This window comes from Scophthalmus maximus, chromosome 14 (assembly GCF_022379125.1).
Source record: "Scophthalmus maximus strain ysfricsl-2021 chromosome 14, ASM2237912v1, whole genome shotgun sequence".
NCBI lineage: Eukaryota > Metazoa > Chordata > Actinopteri > Pleuronectiformes > Scophthalmidae > Scophthalmus > Scophthalmus maximus.
Window position 1 is genome coordinate 9,882,890 of NC_061528.1, and position 18,025 is coordinate 9,900,914.

The 18,025-nt window shown below is 42.8% G+C and overlaps 3 protein-coding genes across 9 annotated transcripts in view; 2 read left to right on the top strand and 1 right to left on the bottom strand.

The window, feature by feature from the left end:
- osbpl6 (oxysterol binding protein-like 6) overlaps window positions 1-7,901 on the bottom strand; it is a 30,813-nt gene extending 22,912 nt beyond the window's left edge. For 4 of the 6 annotated variants that reach the window (XM_035651284.2, XM_035651282.2, XM_035651283.2 and 1 more), the window contains exons 1-2: window positions 7,618-7,901; window positions 599-859 (exon numbers count right to left, since the gene is read on the bottom strand). In XM_035651284.2, coding sequence (XP_035507177.1) covers window positions 599-754 — 156 coding nt within the window. In that variant the 5' untranslated portion in view covers window positions 755-859; window positions 7,618-7,901. Of the gene's footprint in view, window positions 1-598; window positions 860-6,657; window positions 6,771-6,928; window positions 7,051-7,617 lie in introns of all 6 variants that reach the window. The other 2 variants (XM_035651281.2, XM_035651280.2) reach the window with 2 other exon arrangements.
- A 3,053-nt stretch (window positions 7,902-10,954) lies between these two features.
- LOC118282872 (cytochrome c-b) lies at window positions 10,955-12,901 on the top strand. Of its 2 annotated transcripts, none has more exons than XM_035604387.2 (3): window positions 10,955-11,112; window positions 12,036-12,212; window positions 12,307-12,901. In XM_035604387.2, the coding sequence occupies exons 2-3, from the start codon at window positions 12,041-12,043 to the stop codon at window positions 12,450-12,452; spliced, it is 318 nt and encodes a 105-aa protein (XP_035460280.1). In that variant the 5' UTR covers window positions 10,955-11,112; window positions 12,036-12,040; the 3' UTR covers window positions 12,453-12,901. The 2 variants fall into 2 exon arrangements, with proteins under 2 accessions (XP_035460280.1, XP_035460282.1); XM_035604389.2 differs by lacking the exon at window positions 10,955-11,112 and adding an exon at window positions 11,125-11,266.
- A 1,552-nt stretch (window positions 12,902-14,453) lies between these two features.
- pde11a (phosphodiesterase 11a) overlaps window positions 14,454-18,025 on the top strand; it is a 36,249-nt gene continuing 32,677 nt past the window's right edge. Inside the window, exons 1-2 of the mRNA XM_035604386.2 lie at window positions 14,454-15,649; window positions 16,284-16,442. Coding sequence (XP_035460279.2) covers window positions 14,846-15,649; window positions 16,284-16,442 — 963 coding nt within the window. The 5' untranslated portion in view covers window positions 14,454-14,845. The remainder of the gene's footprint in view (window positions 15,650-16,283; window positions 16,443-18,025) is intronic.

Sequence of the window (18,025 nt, forward strand, 5' to 3'; positions counted from 1 at the left end):
AAATAACACAGTACATCTACTCACATACACATTTTCGAATGCAAGACTTTTACTTCTAATAAACAACATTCTTGTGTTTGGTACTGTTACCTACATAAAGGTCTTAAGTTCTTCTTCCACCAGTGGTTGTAAGTTTTGGCCGTGTGTGATTAAAACATGTTTTGTGATATTACACAACATGCAAGAATAATATATATAATTTTTAAAGTAGAGTGTATGCAAATTGCAAATGCGAATTAGTCAAAAAAGAAAGTCTTAAGTGGAGGACAGCCCAACAAGGAAAACACTGTAACTGCACACAGAAAACATGTGAGGGTTCTGCATGAAAGCTGATTTTTAAAATCTGTCTCTCATAATAATAGTTTGAATATTTTTGTTTCAGCCACTAGACTGCTTAAGAACTATTCTCGTGGTTTCCCTTTTATCTGCCTGTTTTTGTCTGTTGCATGATCCCCTGACTGAAGACTGCAGAATCTCAAACTCATGTTCATTCCTCCCTACATTACCTCTGCTCAAGTCGTCTTCTTACAAAAGTGCCGCTATCCCCTAAAACTATTTGTTTTGAGGCATTTTCTCCTCCCGTGGCCTGAAAAATTACCTGCCGGCTGTCGCGCTGCGAGGAGGAAGAGGAGGACGCGCTCTTGTGAACCGGCGTGGCGGTCTTGTTGCCTGGCATGTAGCCCCGCTCCTCGGAGCTCATGGTGCGGCCGTGGGGGCCTCGCTGGTAGTGGTGGTGGTGGTGGTGGTAAGACATGGTGGGCACCAAGCGGTTGGCTCTGTGGACCTCCCTCGACACTGGGCTTCTCAGATCAGGAGCATCCTCTGACACGTCTGCACTCACTCACTGCTTGCTGTTGATCTGAAAAAACAAAAGGTCAGAAATGTTTCACTATGGCACACACCAATCACTTGCTTTCCTCACTCTATCGCAGCCATGCTGTTTATACCGAACCCCGAGCCACACTGTCGCTGATCAAACGCCTCATATTCTTGTTTATTCCAATTATTAATGAGTGTCTGGGCCTCGCCGAGGCTGTTACCACTGTCCCGCACCAGCTCCAGAATGTTCACCTAACGCGCAGTGGAGACACCTGCAGCTATTCGTTGAAGCATGGGCTTTTGAGATTCTTCTCATTACACGTGCATTACAGAATATGCATTCATTACGCTTACTGTGCGGTCGGTGCCACTCAGGATTATTGGACACATTGCATTTGCGAGAGGTACGATTTCAAACCCAAACTCAACCTATATTAAGGCTACAACATAAAAATATATTTTGATTATCGATTAATTGACAATCACAAATTTCCAACACTCAAGGGGAAATCTTGAGTCATGTCATTTTGATTCTGTCGGAACCCAGAGATATTCACTTTACTATGATCTATAACAAAGCATTTGAAAAGCTGAAACCTGAGAAATTGAGGCATTTCTTCCTTCTCTATTTTAGCTTGGTAAATTACTGGGAATAAGTCTGGGAAAGCCTGTATTCATAAAGCGACAGGGAGTGCTCGTTTTCATCATTAGTGATATCACTGTGTTGCTCCATGCTGACACACATAACACTTCCTGCAGTGTAACTGTGAGATCCCAGCACCGATGAAACATACATCAGTTGATCGATAGTCGGAAACAAACAGATAAACAAACACTGTTCAGTTCAGAAACTGAGATGCTCGGTGAGATGATGATTGTATGATTTTAATGGACCCATACAAGGGACAAAATAACAATATTTCTGATTAAATACCTCAAAGATGAGCATGTGACTTTTGAGGATGAGGCTCAGAGGATGCAGTAATTACAACAAGTTATGCGGCAGATATCAATAATGTGGATGTAATGAACACATAGTAAGAGATGCTAATTCTTCAGTCTCCAAATTGTGGTTTCTGGGTTTGCTGATGTTTTGTCTCTTGTGATGCTAAACCAAAAATCTCAGAATCTTTGATGCTCTGTCGGAAACAAAAGCAGTTTTGGAAAAAAAATTATGGTAATTTTGGCTTTTTTGGCATTTTATATGAAATAAATCACCAGATTGTTAAATAAAAGAAATATATCTTTAGTTGTACAACAGTATTATACTGCAACTAGTTCCACATTTCATTATTATTTACTGGAACATAAAGCTGTAGAGCGGTGCAGAATTTCAACATCACACCACACAGACTGTTTGTGTCCATGTAAGCATCGTATACGACTCTGTGGTTTTACCTACACAACGTTTCTGTCAGGCTCTCCCACGGTTCAGGGAAACTCCCAGAGTCCACCGAGCCGCTCGGCACGCTCGCATGCGATGGTGCAGTACGCTCACACACTTTCATCTATATTTCAGATCCTTTGACAACATCATCCCGCCCCGTCTTCTTAACCCTACTGAGGATCTAAGCTACTGTAAGACAACGTGCTAAGTCCATTCAGAGAGTGTGCGCCACTCAGCCTATTAAATAGAGCCACTCTCCTTGACCTAATAAGGAAGCACAAGTGAAGAGGACTTTCAGTGTAAACCTGACTGTTTTAAGACACTATTAACCTTTGATCGCACAGGCTACACTTTTGTTAGTTTCAGTGACATGTATAGTACATACTGTACTGTACAAAGACATGAAAACGACAGAAAGATCCCAAAACAGATAAAAAGCTGCTCAAAGTAAAAGTGAGATGTGAGAAGTGAGATTTTTCACTTTTACAGAACATCATGACTGGCAAAGTGAATTACATGTTATTGTAAATAAAATCAGAACAATTTCAATAGCTGAGCTTATTGTTATGGCTTATTCTTTGCCCGTGATTCCTCATGTAGACAGTAACTGATGTGTAAACCGACAGTTCAAAACATCGCCAGCTAAGTAAATGTTCACTTCACAAGTTTCTTAAAATTTGACAGACGCATGTGAAGCTGTCGGCAGCAGGGACAGTGCCGCACACGAGGCCAGTTGCCATGTTGGGGAACGTCCGCTCAGGACTTGATTAGTCATGAGCTTAATCTTTCTAAATCCAGTCACCCTTATGGTCCTCTAAGCGGGAGGACGCGGCAGGCCCGGCCACGTGGATACTACAACAACACTCCCTGGACATGGGCGGCTGAGTCTCAGGATGTTGAGTTGGTCGTCCACTAACCCGAATCCTAGCTTCCCCCAGTCCACATGCCAATGTGTCCTTGGGCAAGACACTTAACCATATTGCCTCTAGCAGCTCTTCCGGCAGTGTATGAATGTGACAGAAAAAGGTAAATAGCAGCGCTGTATGAATGTGTTTGAATGGGTGAATGTGACTTGTGCTGTAAAGTGCTTTGAGTGGTCAATAAGACTACATATAAATATAAATATATAAATATAGTTCATTTACACCCTGGCCGAGAACTCAAGACTAGTGCCACACGCACACTGTTGTAACAATAAGAGCAGAGTTACTGGGAGGAATGCAGAACCAATTCTCTTTTACAGATGTGATATTATTCATTGGCTTTGCCTGCTGCTCCTGGAGACGTGACCACGCAAATAGAACATTCGAAGCATGATATACGACACATTATGAAATATAGGTTACAAGATGATTCAGTCTAGATCCAGAATCATGTACGTAGCAGATGTGCTATTTTCTATTGAGAGACACTTTATGCTCAAACTCATCATCTGAGAGTCCGGGGTTCAGCTAATCGACCGTAGCTGCAGAGTTTTCAATAAACGTCTGGACAAAGACGAGCCTTCAGTCGCAGGACGCAACAATGACACTAGTATGTACGAGTCTGAGGAAAAGAGCCTTCTGTCAAACATTCTTTCAATGCCTCAAGTTGGAGCAAAATGCCACAGAACTTGACCACACATCCACAACGAGGTTTACATGTCTTGTCTTACTATTCCATTGCAAGCGAATTTAGTTAACTCACAATTACACAAACAAATCGTTTGTATCTATATATCAAACAACATCAAAGAGTATACATGACTATTCTTCAACCAGCTGACACGAGAACCAAATAATCCATAACACAAATGTGATTAAAATCGTAATTAGGAAATGAGCGGCAATTTCAGGAGAATGGATGAAGAGCAATAAAGCTTGAAAAACACATCTCTATTGTTGGATTCAACCCTGGGTAAGGGTCGCAAGAGCTAGTGGAAGAGTGAAAAAGTAAAACCAAATGTATGGTATTGTAAAAGCAATTGTGTGACACAGCAACACTGTGATAAACATACTGTATGTACAGAAAGGTTCGAGGGTCTGCATGGAAGGCAAACATGTTATATTATGTATATAAATGTAAAGAAGTACACAACACAAGCCAACAAAATGTACACAACGATAAAATGATGTGTATGATTAAAAAAACTGCTTTTCTGCAACATGTAGCAAATAGTTTTTATGCTGATTCATTACACACTACAAAGAATTCTTAATGGAAATCCACTGACTCGCTGTCTAATTCCCTTAAAACTGCTTGAAGCTGACAGTTGTCTGGCTCCACCTCCACATGTGGAGGCAGGAAAACACTTTCACTTCCCCTTTCCCATCTCTTTTGTTTCCCCCTCCTCAAAACCAGCGCTCTCTCAGCTCAGTCACACACACACACATAAAACAACTCTGTCTCGTTTCATGTCCCGTAAAAGCAACATCGTTTTAGGACGAAGGGTTTTTCTAAAACAAAAAGTAATTATGCAAATTGACAGAGAGATGTCTTGACCTCTGACCGGAGCCATCATCTGAATATTATTGAGATTCAAGGTCAGAGATTCATACAAGGTTCATTAAACTAGACTCTGGAGACTCTGAATAAACAGCTCTGATGAGCGGCCATTAAGAGACAAGGGCTTCACTTATGACCAGTCGGTTGTCCACACTGGCAGCATATCTGCAACATTTACCCAATATGTTATTGATAATAAATCATATCATTTTCTTTTGGCAATTTGTTCATATCACCAAAGAGCGTGTGGTTGTCGTCACTGAGACCCGATTGGAGCAGATTCACTTTATGTAGTCCTTGTTCTGTTGGTCCGACTGATTTACGGCATCACTGCACACTATTGTAATCGGGACGTTCATATAAAACATTAAAAAATTTAATTTGTTCATAATTCGTTTTTGCCGATTGAGAACAAGACCCACAGGAAGTTGAGGTCAATTTCAGAGAAATCTAGTTCTTTTAACATCGGATACAGTTACAGTGGTCACGTGAACAATTCTGGTGAATTACTCTGAATAATAAAGTTGTGAGGCCCTTCTGGAGTTAGAGTAGTGTGGCATTGTGACAACCTCAAGCTTTATAGGCTCATTTAGCCGCAACAGAATTTAACTTTGAACAAGATGCTGAGTTGCGATAGACCCCAGGTCTTTTTGTAGCAAAATATGTGCCGTGACTTTAGTGGGGATGGCAAGTGAAAAGTCCAAATATCTCTGGGATCAATATCAAGAAATCCCTCTACCTGTGTGTCCTGCTCTGTAGGATATGGGAGGGAACGAGGAAGATAAAATTCAGACCCAATATGTCGTGCAGCAGCAGCATCAGACCGAGATGAGGAAATGGTGAATCACTTGACGTTGTTTATTTGGATGTTGGCCGCTGTTAGTGCACACAAAACCACAAAAAAAATGTAAATGGCCTCACTCATCGCTGGCGTGATGAGGCGATGCCATAGGAACGGTGCTTTTAGAAGGAGAGGGAAAACATTTGTGTTTGTGTTGTCACCACATCCACACCACCCACAACTACACATTATCGACCAGCAGTCTGCAGCGTACACCAAGTTTGCTGATCTCCCCTCTCTGTTGCATAATTAAAGTGGGCCAACAAAAGCAGACTCATGTACCAAGATTATATTACAGGGACTTCGAGGACAGCCATTGTCTGGATTTACAACTGACTAATAATGCATATCGATCAGCACAGCAGTGTTTTCACCCTTTACCTGCGTATACAATAACAGGCTAAATGCATCAAGTCCATCTGGAGGCAGTGAGCACATCTCTTTGAAATAGGCCTGTCCTTTTTTTCCTCCCTTCTTTTTTTTTGTTGAAACAAAACCAACTGGACGAAGCCAGTTTATCCTGCGCTGCAAAACATTACATCATCTAGGTAGAGCTGGGTATCACTGTGCAATACTTTTTTTAAGCACTGCCCGACTTGTGCCCACGTTGGAAACTTGAGTATTGAAGAAAAACTGAAAGTTGGCACTTAAATCCTTGTTCTGATCCAGTCTGAACTTGGTGAAAACCTACATTTATTAAGTTTCAATATCTTATATTTCTGTCCAGACAAACATGCACTTCAGCTTTAGATGTTTGGCTTACTTTCCTTTAAATGGCAGAGGACGTTTTTGGGGAGAAAATCTGCAAATAAACTATAACAGAAAGTATTATTTTGGAACTGCAAATACAAAAAGAGTGCTTTTGTTATAGACTGTTGACTATGAATTGATAATGACACTAAGCATTTTGCTTCAAGAAGGCAAAAGAAACCCCAACTAAACTGATAAATAGACTAATAACAGAGTGAAGAATGATGCATGGTCATTAAAATGCGACATTGAATGTGTCAGCTAATTAAATGAGTAATTATGTGTTTTGCTCCTCACTATTATTATTTATAACGGTGGGGGAAAAGACTGAAACTAGTATTTTGAGCATCACAGTGGAAGTTGGCCTCAGCTTCACCTCCTCTCCCCTTCATCGGAGGACAAGGTCCACAGGCTCATCTAGTGGGATGCGGGACACTTTCTTCAGGCCAGGCCAAGAGAAAATATGGCCTATCAGAAAATCAATCATCGCTGCAGATAAATCAAAGAAAAAAAAAAGAAGCATTGATTGAGAGAGAAAAAAATGACAAACTCCAAATTGCATCCAGGTTTCCAGTCCTCCTCTTGCTGCTCTTTGATTCACGTGGAAATCGGTGCTATTTTAAACAGCTGCAAAGTCACTGGCTGACCTTCAGTAGCAGGGAGATGGCAGAAGTTGGCCAACTTTCAATGTGTTGGCATCTCAACGCTGACGACATAGTGAGAGCAACGCTGCTGATGACGACTGGAGGTCACGCTCACTGTAATGTCCCTGTGAAGACATGATGCCAGAGGGTTCACTGGGAGAAGCCCCGGAGCTGCACTTCAAGAGGTGCAAATGTTCGTGACGCATTACGTGTACAAAGTCACAGTAGTTTCATTAGCCCACTCCATGTTTCTGTAGAGGAGGAGGAGGAAGAGGAGGAGGAGGAGGAAGATGGGGGGGGGGGGGGGTTGTCCTGGATCAGGATCGTTTCCCTTGTTATTGAGATGTTGGGACATGCATGTTAGGATATAGGCTACATGACCGGGGGGATGCTCACCCCATCATCATCATCATCATCTTCATCATCCTCCTCCTCCTCCTCCTCCCTGTGCCAGTCCGCCAGCAGCGGAGCTATAACACGCTACGTGCTCATGTCTGACTGGTCCTCGGTGGTTCGCTCAGGATGCAAATACAAAAGAGATGCTGGCGGTCTCTCGGCTCTGTGAGCTCCACACCTGCTCCCGGTGAACGTGGCACTGACGGCCCGGCGCGCTCCCCCTGTTATTACGCATGAGAGAGGCGCTGAGGATGTGTGGACAGGGGAGAGAGGAAGAGAAAATCTTATTGCCTTACCACAGCTGCGGGTTGATGACCATGTCTTTACAGTTCTTGGCGCAGGAAACAATTGAAGGGGGTCTCCCCTTGACTGGGCAGAGATTTCCCAGCTCCTCAGCGACAAACGGCGGCCATGGGGACCGACATCCAACACATCCGCCCCGTCTTGTCACAGACGCGGGCTGCACGGCGGCCGGGACGCGGCGGAAAGTCCAAATAGAAAGTGCTGTGTTCGTGTTCCCTTGAATGCGGGATGTGATGCTCGGCTCAGCTGCTGCTGCACTCTCCGCTCGCTCCTCCCTGCAGCAAGACTGGCTTTGAGCGGGAAGGAATCCACGGACTGGATCAGATGGCAGGCGGACTGCGGCAGGTCCCAAAACCCGGCCACGGAGTCACACGAACCGCGGACTCGGAGTGGGTCAACTTCAGGACCAACCAGGACCAACCTGGACCAACCTGATGACCAGTCTAGAGCTGCAACAGTTAATGGATTAATCGATTACTAATCGATTAGTAATCAATTAGTAATTTTATTACTAAATTAATCGCCAACTATTTTGATAATCAATTAATCAGTTCTAGTAGTTTTTATGAAGCAAAAACTCAAAATTCTCTAATTTCAGATTTTTATAAGTGAATATTTTCTGGTTCTTTGCTCCTCTATGATAGCACACTAAATATCTTTGGTGTGCGGACGAAACAAAACATCATCTTGAGTTTTTTTGGGAAACACCATCGCCACTTTTCATGGACCAACCAACTAATCGATTAATAGAGAAAATCACAGACAGATGAATCGATGATGACAATAATCATTAGTAGTCTCCATATTATTTGGGTCTATATTAGGGAATTGCAACTCTGTTAGAAATGTATACCACTGAAGTACAATAAGAACCATTCAGGATCCCTCCATCGTGTTACCTCATTAAACATTACACATTGAAATATTGGATTTATGTGAAAGAAAGATGTAAATAGATCCTCCACTTTTTTATCCTCATCACAAACTTCAGATTCAAATTTTTGTCTAGAAATGATCTTACACTAGGTACATTTTAGATTACTGCATAATAATGATAAGAATAATAATAATAACAACGGTAATGATAATAATAATAAATTACCTGTATTTATTATTTGAATATCAACATTTCATAGAAAGTTACAATGATATCTTTTTCCATTCTTACAGTCATTGATTTATTTCCCCCGTGGATTAGTGAAGTATTCCTGATTCAAGGGTGCAAACCAACAGCAGGAATAAAATCAGCACATAATCTCCAATTGTTGTGTGCAATTCTATAACATACCACAATATAAACACAAATGATAAACTTTTTGTCCATTATGAAAGATGTAGGCTCAGTCTATATATATATTAATGAAATGTGTTTTGTTCAAACTCAGTTTTTACTCGAGACCGTTCTGTTAACTAATACAGTTAATTAGTTCATCTAAATTGTTGCCCATTGATTTTCTGTCAGTCCTCTCATTGATTAATCAAATAATCAATTCCAAGTGCCTCCGTGGGGAAATATAGAAAGTGTAATCTACACAGTGGCTGTTAATAGTAAACATTTTTGCCCTTGGGGGTACTTGGGGAGGTTAATCTGGCCATGGGCACATCCCTGGAGATCTGCCTTTACCTCCAGATATTATGCTTATCAGACCGCCACTTGTTGAAATTCCTTATCAGAACATATTATGGCACAGGACATGAACTCCATACGTCACAGATTACATAAGGACCTCTGAGGTCAAACATGGTGCAATGCTGCCACTGCAGCCACAATATTTTAGATTTTTTTTTTCAGAAAAAAAAAAAATTAGGTGAATGTGACAATCTTTGACATAAGGACATAAAAGCGTTTCACTTTTCATTGCTTCTTTTGCCTGTTTGTCTTACATATACAATGTATAGTATAGCCATAGACTGATGCATGGTTGCCTGGCAACGGCTCTCACATCCCATCCTCACAGCTAATGAGCAGCAAACAGGCGCCAAATCAGATCCAGACGTATGCGAACGTGCAGACTGATGTATTTGAAATGAAATTGTGTCATCGGAAATAAAGTGAATATTTCCCACATCAGTCAGTTACTGATCATTCTTGCTTTCATTACAAAACTCAAACAACCTAATAAAATGACGATAAATGCTGCTTACAGTACACATTACACCATAATTTGTCCAATAAAGTAATAATCAATACTCTATAACACCATAAATTGATGACATCTGCATGTTTCAAAGCCCATTCACACCCATATCCATACTTGTTGTCTGATTCGACCTCTTATCAAGACTGTGTGGACGTGTGGATTACAGTGTGATTTACTCCCTCATGTCAATGTTGGTTTAGTGTCACTTGAACTCTCATTCATAGAGTCTGGTGACTCACAAACGTCGGCCTGTGTTAAGGTTTTAGCGGTTAAGTTTAAGGCCTTTAAGCATATTTAGTTAGTTAAACTGTCATACAATACTTCTATATTGTGTCTTTGTTACTTTTTTTTCTGAAGGAGAGCTTCCCTTTTTTCCACCACTGATAAATGAGTGGCTCATATGAAAAGGAAACGGACGTTGTATATGATGAATTCACAGCTCATTAGCATGCGGTGCTCCAGTTGCATTGAAAACATTTACAATTTATGGAGAGAATTGTATGTGTAACAAGTAACTTGAGATGTCGTCTATCGGCAAGTGGAGCCGTGAACTCCTCTTATCTCACACAAATCATTGCCAGAATAGCCCTGGTCAGGACTGCTGGCCATTTTCATTTTATGGATTTTTACTGTTAGAACAAGAGGCAAACTGTATATGAATCCCCGTGTGGGCAGAAATCAGCTCGAGTGTGTGGGAGGGCCAAAAAAGACAAGAGCACAGATAACAAGTCTGTAAGTTCACTTTTAGTGACAACACGTTTTGTAAGACAGTATGACATAACACACACACACACACACACACCTTGCTTGTTGCTGTTCTGTGGCTCTAATGCTGGTCAAGTAACATTTGAAAGACCATTTTGTTACGATTATTTTTATATTTGATAAGACTAAAAACAAGAGACACAGTTTATGACACATTTGTGGCCCAGCTTCTGTTTGGTAACTGATGACTTATTGTGTTGCTGGTGTTATTATGCGTCATGATAGTGATCCCATTCTAGAACAGACGCCTGGATGATAGAGTGGACATTGGTGGTCGCTGATGAATAATTAACTGGTGGTGTGGAGTGATGAACTATCATATTGTGTGGTTGATAGTATCAGATGGAAGGGGCTGGTCCGTCAGCTGTGTGGGGTGTTTGACATTGCGCAGTCTTGCAACAGCCCGATGACGACACAGGTCAGCTGACTGATGACGCGCGGCGGGAGTAGCTTCAGTGAGCGGAAGCTCGTTCGTGAGTCACTCACCAGCGATCGAGCGGAAACCTGCAGCACCACGACCGAAGCAGTCGAGGAGTTCAAAGTCTCAACGAGTCGTCAGAATACAGCACACCTAGAACAAAGGTAAGACGAGGACCGTGGACGTGTAACGTTCGTCTGGTTGTTTCGAAAACGTTCGGCGTCTTTGAATGCGACTTGAATGTGTCTTGGTTCGCCGGCTCCTCGTCGGGCGCAACGTGGTCCGACGCCGGCCGGCGTTTCCGGAGACTGGCCCCGGGTACTTTTCATTTCATAAGCTGCTGAGCCACGTAAAAAAAATAGCACCGTTAAATTATCTCCATTGTACTTCCGTTCGAATCTCTCGGTTTAGAGCTCATGAATATGTTGTTGTTTTTTTTGCCTATTTCTCTTAAATATCTAACACGATGTAACACATTGGTCAAATCTGTATATGAAACCGCGAATTACCTATTTTTCCCCTCTTTGAAATATTTATATCACAAACATATACCTCAATGACCCCCGAGGATGTTGCCCTGATGTGTTACCAAAGTAAAGTTATCTAAAGCAGTTTTGTAACAGTGGCAGTTTCCCATTGGAGCGCCCCCTCGTGGCCGAACGAGGGCATATATATTTTATAAGAGTCTTACACAAAAGCAGGAACATTTCAAAGCAGAATACAATTTTAGAATTGAAGTGACCTAAAATACTCGATTATTAATGGATCATTAGTTTAAACTATCACATTCTAATGAGTTACGTCAGTCCAATTGTGGACCGGCTCCTACATACCGTCCACTCAGCATGTCAGCACTTTCTTTTAATGTGGAATAAGCACTTTTTGTTTAACGCTTATTTTATTTTTTTTATGTGTTCCCATGTGTCTGTTCTTTTTATTTTTAATAATTTTTTTTTTTACAAATGTGTCTGTTATTAAATGTAACTTACACTCGGTGTCCCACTCCCATGTATGCTTGAGTGTGTATGCTAGTGGCAAATAAACCTGATTCTGATTCAACTGTCCCATGTGTGTTCCTCCTTCACAGAAACGATGCCTGTAGACATTAACAAAGGCAAGAAGGCATTCGTCCAGAAGTGTGCCCAGTGCCATACTGTGGAGAAAAATGGAAAGCACAAGGTTGGGCCCAATCTTTGGGGTCTGTTCGGACGCAAAACGGGTCAGGCAGAGGGCTACTCCTACACTGACGCCAACAAAAGCAAGGGTAAGTCCTCTTGGTGTGTGCTCAGTGTATTTAAACCGTACAGGGATGCTGTTTGGCTAAAACATGGCTCTCCACTGTCTCACCTTAATTCCAGGTATTGTCTGGGAGGAGGACACCCTGATGGTGTATTTGGAGAACCCCAAGAAATACATTCCAGGAACCAAGATGATCTTCGCCGGCATCAAAAAGAAGAACGAACGCGCCGACCTCATAGCATATCTCAAGTCCGCAACTTCATAAAGAACACTTCATCCGTGCTTTCCGGTTATCGTGTGTCTGGACAAACTGCTCTTGAGGCCAGGACTTGTCTTTCTTTCCAAATCAGGGAGAACACCAAGCAGTCTGAGTGGTGTTGTCATCTTTGTCACAGCTGTACCTCTGTTTCTGATCAGATACCCGTCGTGTTGGAGTAAATTATATCCCCTGTTTTTAACAGATTCCTTTTCTAACGTAAATTATCAAAACCATTCACTGCTGTTTTCTGAATGTAGGGACTGAATGCTGTGTATAGAGTTGACGACTTGACTGTAATCTAGTGTTTTGTTTCTACGTAGTTTCACGGTTTATATTTTACTGTTGCCTTAATACTTGTTCTAAGAATAACTGTGCCTCTGTTCCAGATGCCTCAACAGTCTTTTATTATGTCCATTTTGAATTTGTAAGTTGATTAAAAATGACACTAAACATCGCCTCTTACCACCTCCAAGGAGGTTTTGTGATTTGTTTTTTTGTGAGCAGAATCTCTCAAAAAGTAATGGACAGATTGGCATGGAATTTTCTATCAGAAAAGGGTCTCGGCCATCGTAACCGATTTAATAAATTTTGGGAGGCATCCAGATCTCTCTTTTTGGAGGATGCCTCACCATTGAGATGGGAATTGCTCTACCGTGGCAGAGGTCTGCACTCTCTGGGTGCTCCTGTTCTTTATTTGTGTGACAGGATATGTACCAAGAAGTGAAACATGTTGTCGGGGTCAGACTAAACACATGGTGCAGGTGATCATGGCAGGCTTTAATTGATTGGTATTGCTTCGAAAATGTTTCTATAATCTAGTGGATTTGTGAGTCAAACTCTGCCATGATCTTTCCCAGTGTGTCCCTCCTCAGTGGAATATTGCAGGTATGACTCGGTCCTGGTTTAGCTCCGTCATGTGACATGCAAATGTCTGCTTCTTTTCCAGAGAAGAGTGTAGCTTTTCCTTTCAAATGAATAACTAGCTTTAAAGCTTTTTTAGCCTTTTATGAATCTATTCCAGCTTGGACACATTTGTCATGAATGTGCTGTGTTTTTGTGGATGTTTGTTGTTCTTGTTGGTTGTTTGGCCACAGTTAAAGTTGGATCACTGCATACACACAAAATCTGTTAAAGAAAAAAGACCTGTCTGATTTTTGGCTTGGTGTCATGAGCTCATGGTAAATATCAGAGGCTTTTGTCAACAGGGGAAATGACAGACTGCAGAGTTGAGCTGCACTTATTTCTTTCTATTCCAAGTTGTGGACTATTGCCCCCTCTAGCGTCCACACACCACACCTGCACAGAGATTCCCCTAAATGTATGAAGGAATTTTGATCTTCTGAAATCCTCCCTCGGCCAACACAAGTCTCTGTTAGACAAACAAGCGACGACAGACCCACTGCAGAACCCCGCAGGTTGCCAAAAGTTCGCGTGGATGCCGAAATAAATATAACGTCGAGTTGCATCAATCAATTATTGATGTTGTGAAACACAGGCTTCCTCGGGCGGCAGTGGTTCACTTTGATTACTCTTGTCAGCTCTGCAGCACCATCAACAGAGCCTTCTCAGGGAAGGCTAAAGGAATCCATTACGTGGACGATACCAGGCCATATTTTCATTAAATGATAATGCGCGCGCACACATGGGGGGGGGGGGGGGTGTTAAGCTTTTATGTAGCCTGTACATTTAGAATCTCATGTGAATTACTGCTTAATGCAATAACGACCAAAGACCAGACATCCACCATTTTTTTGATATATTACAGTGTAACCCACATTGTGCATGATGCTGAGAAGATGATGGTTGGATTTCACCTGGATGTCTCCATCCTCCTCAGCATCATCTTCATCACAGTCGGAGCGCCTCTGTGTGAGGTGGGGGGCAGGCGGTTCAGATGGCCGGGGGGGGGGGGCTTACTGCTGGAGCGAGCCCGAGCTGTGTGACGACGCGAGCGTCAGCGGGACAGAGCCGCCCACCGCCAGCGTCATTTGCACACAAGAAGACCCCAACGACGGTGATGCTCGGTGCGCGGCTCTGTGTTTCAGATTTCATTTTGGTTGTTTCAAAGTCTACGGGAGCATGGATTTGATAAGCGCCTATTGTTTTTAATTTGTTACTGCTTTAATGGTGTTTAGTTAAGTGCACGGCGTGGAGATGCTGTGGAGGGGAGTGCTGCTGCTGCTGCTGCTGGTGCGCAAAGGGATTCTCCATCCTTCTCCACACAGAGTGGGAAGTGGATATGCAGCCCGAGCTCTAAGGGGTTCTCCCCGCCGTATGCATCTTGGAAGTTGCGGTGTTCAACCGGTTCTCCGCCTTCACCCTCAGTAAAGCCTCATAGATGCCGTTTCCCTGCGCGACTCCATGGATTTGGTTCACTTAGGGCCATCAGAGGAACAGACATGGCAGTGCCAAACATGGTGTTCTCTGACGTGGAAAGTTTTCTGGACTCGCATCCCGACTTGTTCGAGGACTACCTGAACAGAAAGGGGAATTACAGCATGGTGGAGAAATGGCTCAAGAATCACCAGGCGAGCAAAAGTCCGGCGTCGGCGGCGGCGGCGGCCCCGGCTCCCGCCGAGCCGCGGGGCGAGAAGCCCGGCGCGGGTAGGGACAGCTGGGCGAGCAAATGCGACGGTCTGCAGCGGAGAGCCTCGCAGAAGGAGCTGCGCAAAACTTTCGCCAGGTCCAAGGCCATCAACGTCAACAGGACCTACGACGAGCACGTGAACTCCCGCGCGCAGGAGCCGCTGACGAGCATGAGGCGCAGAGCTCTGCTGAGGAAGGCGAGCTCCTTGCCCCCGACCACTGCGCACATCCTGAGCGCGCTGCTGGAGTCCAGGGTCAACATCCCGCAGTACCCGTCCACCGCCGTGGATTTTAAATATTACCTGAAGGAGCACAACGAGAGGGAGTTCTTCCTGGAGCTCGTGAAAGACATATCGAACGACCTGGATCTGACGAGTCTCAGCTACAAAATCCTGGTGTTTGTGTGCATCATGGTGGACGCGGACCGGTGCTCCTTGTTTCTGGTGGAGGGCACGGGCAACAAGAACACGCTGGTGTCCAAGTTCTTTGACGTGCACGCGGGCACCACGGTGCTGCCCTCGATGAACTCGGACGAAGTTCAAGTTCCGTGGGGGAAAGGGATCATTGGATACGTGGCGGAGCACGGGGAGACGGTGAACATCCCTGACGCCTATCAGGTGCCTGGCTGCTGCTCCTCGTGCGTCCGCGCGCGCGCGCATGTGCATTTGCATGAGTCACAGAAAGAGAGAGAGAGAGAGAGAGATCGTTTTTTCTTCTCAGTCATTTTAACTGTCACAGTCGTCATCGATCAAACTGTGCGACTGAGCCAAGTGCATGGACATCAACACACACAGAACAGTCAGCTGGACAAACCACAGCTTCACTCAAAACATCACTGACTAACACAACATCAGGGAATGGAAGTAGACAAGTGGGAAGTTTCTGCACTTCCCCCTATGTTTGCCTTGAGTTTATAAAGTGAAGAAAATTCCAGATCACATTAAGGCTTTAATGAAAGCCTACAGCAGAGCAGAGCTGTTTCTTTCGCTGACCGAACAATTTCAGTAGAAATGAAGAGTTATGTTGCTTTATTGTCCAAACCCAGCAGCTGCCTCAGCAACTCTTCAAGTCAGACACAAACATTACATAGATCCAACCTCGAACCATGCTGTTAGACTGTTTTTGATTTGTGTTTTAGTCAGACTTTGAGTCCTGGTGAGTTACACATTGTATTGCTCTGGAATCTGGGGAAAATGCATGTTTGCAATAAGCGCCTCACATTTGTTTGACACATGTCCCTGTGGATTGCAGGATCGTCGGTTCAGTGATGAAATTGACAAGCTGACAGGATACAAAACCAAGTCGCTCCTGTGCATGCCCATCCGCAACAGCGATGGCGAGATCATTGGGGTTGCTCAGGCCATCAACAAGAATTCGAATGGGAACCTCTTCACTGAAGATGATGAAAAGGTAACTTCTTCGTAACGGTTGTGTGTAAAAAAAAAAAAGAAGAAGAAAAAGGCTGGATGAGTGCCACATGCTGCTGCCTGCTTGGCCTGTGCAGAATTTATTGGGATCATTTCTTTGACTGATTCTAGTGTTTTCTCTTTTCTCACAAACCAGTCCCTTATGTATGAGGCTGTTTAAATTTCCAGGTGTAAAAGAAACACGTCCATCTTCTCTAAAGCCCCCACAGAGTTTTTGTACGTCTGAATCAATCAACTTTATCGTCATATCTGGATCCATTTTAGTTCAGGACATTTATCGCTTGTGTACAGATACAATTGCTACTTATGAGTAAAAGGACAGAAGCACTGGTAATTTAGCTCAACAGTTGTCTATCCTCTTTGTTGTTGTTTTTTGTGTTGACTTTTTTTAATAAATTAATAAATGGTGGATGAAAACACATTGACATACTAGTAATTCATGCAATAGTATAGCAAATGAGAAAATGATATAAGGATTTTATTTGGATTTTGTGTTCTTGAATCACAAATAACACAACATGGTGAACATGGTAAACATTACTCACAAACCATCAGCGTGTTAGAAGAATCATTGTAAGCATGTTGTCATGCTTACATTGGCACTATAGGCCCAGTTGCTAGCGTGGCTTTGGACTCTTGGTCGTGTGATTATTGTGGGCATAGGGAAGTGAAGTGCAGAGGAAAGAGCAGGCCTGAAGTAAAAATCTCATTGTCTTCGTGATTCATGTGTGGCATTTCAAAAGTTGGCGCTCAAGTTTTTTGAGGGCAAATACTTTTCCTGCGTTGTTGGTGGTACACAAGTGTAGCGGAGCTGTAGTGATGTGAACAGTCCTTTCTTATTGGTGTATTGGTTTTTTTTGTCTAGAAAAGTAATGATTCAAGAGAGTATTGATTATGTGTACTTTCTTGAGAATTTACTTTAGGAATACTCAGTTTTACTTTAATTATGTACCTTCCATATAGCTGTTCATTTCGTTGTGCAAATCTAACAGTTTGTACACTTTTCCCCCCTGATTACCATAATTTAAAGACATGTAGTCAGAATTGTTTGTTAAACCAGTTGAGTGTATGTGCAGGGATGTGTTTGGAGACTTTTACGAAAGCTTAAATCAATTTTTTTTGTTGTTTAAATCAGATTTTGTGTCTGTTTCAATAGTTATCTCCAACACAACACAGTACAAAAAAACCAATGCCTTCTTTAGAACAGATAAGCACTATTATCTGGGATGCGAATCCACATCACATATTTACCGCAGGGTTTGAATGTTGCTCATGCTCTGCTGTCACATTTGTCTTTTACTCTCGCATCCTCTTTTTCTTCTTCTTCCAAAATTGAGTATTTCACAAGTAACACAAACAGCTTATACAGTTTGCTGTCTGGTTAACAGCAGGTCATGCATTTCATCTGTCTCTGTTTGTTTCTTTGTCCTGTCTGAATGTAAGTTATATTTAGTATTTAAAGAATTCCCTCAACTCACTTGTCTGATGCGAAGCATTTATTTGCACTGAAACAGAGTCTCAGAGCTCGGTTTCTAGCTAGAGCATAGGTCCTCTCTCAGCATCATC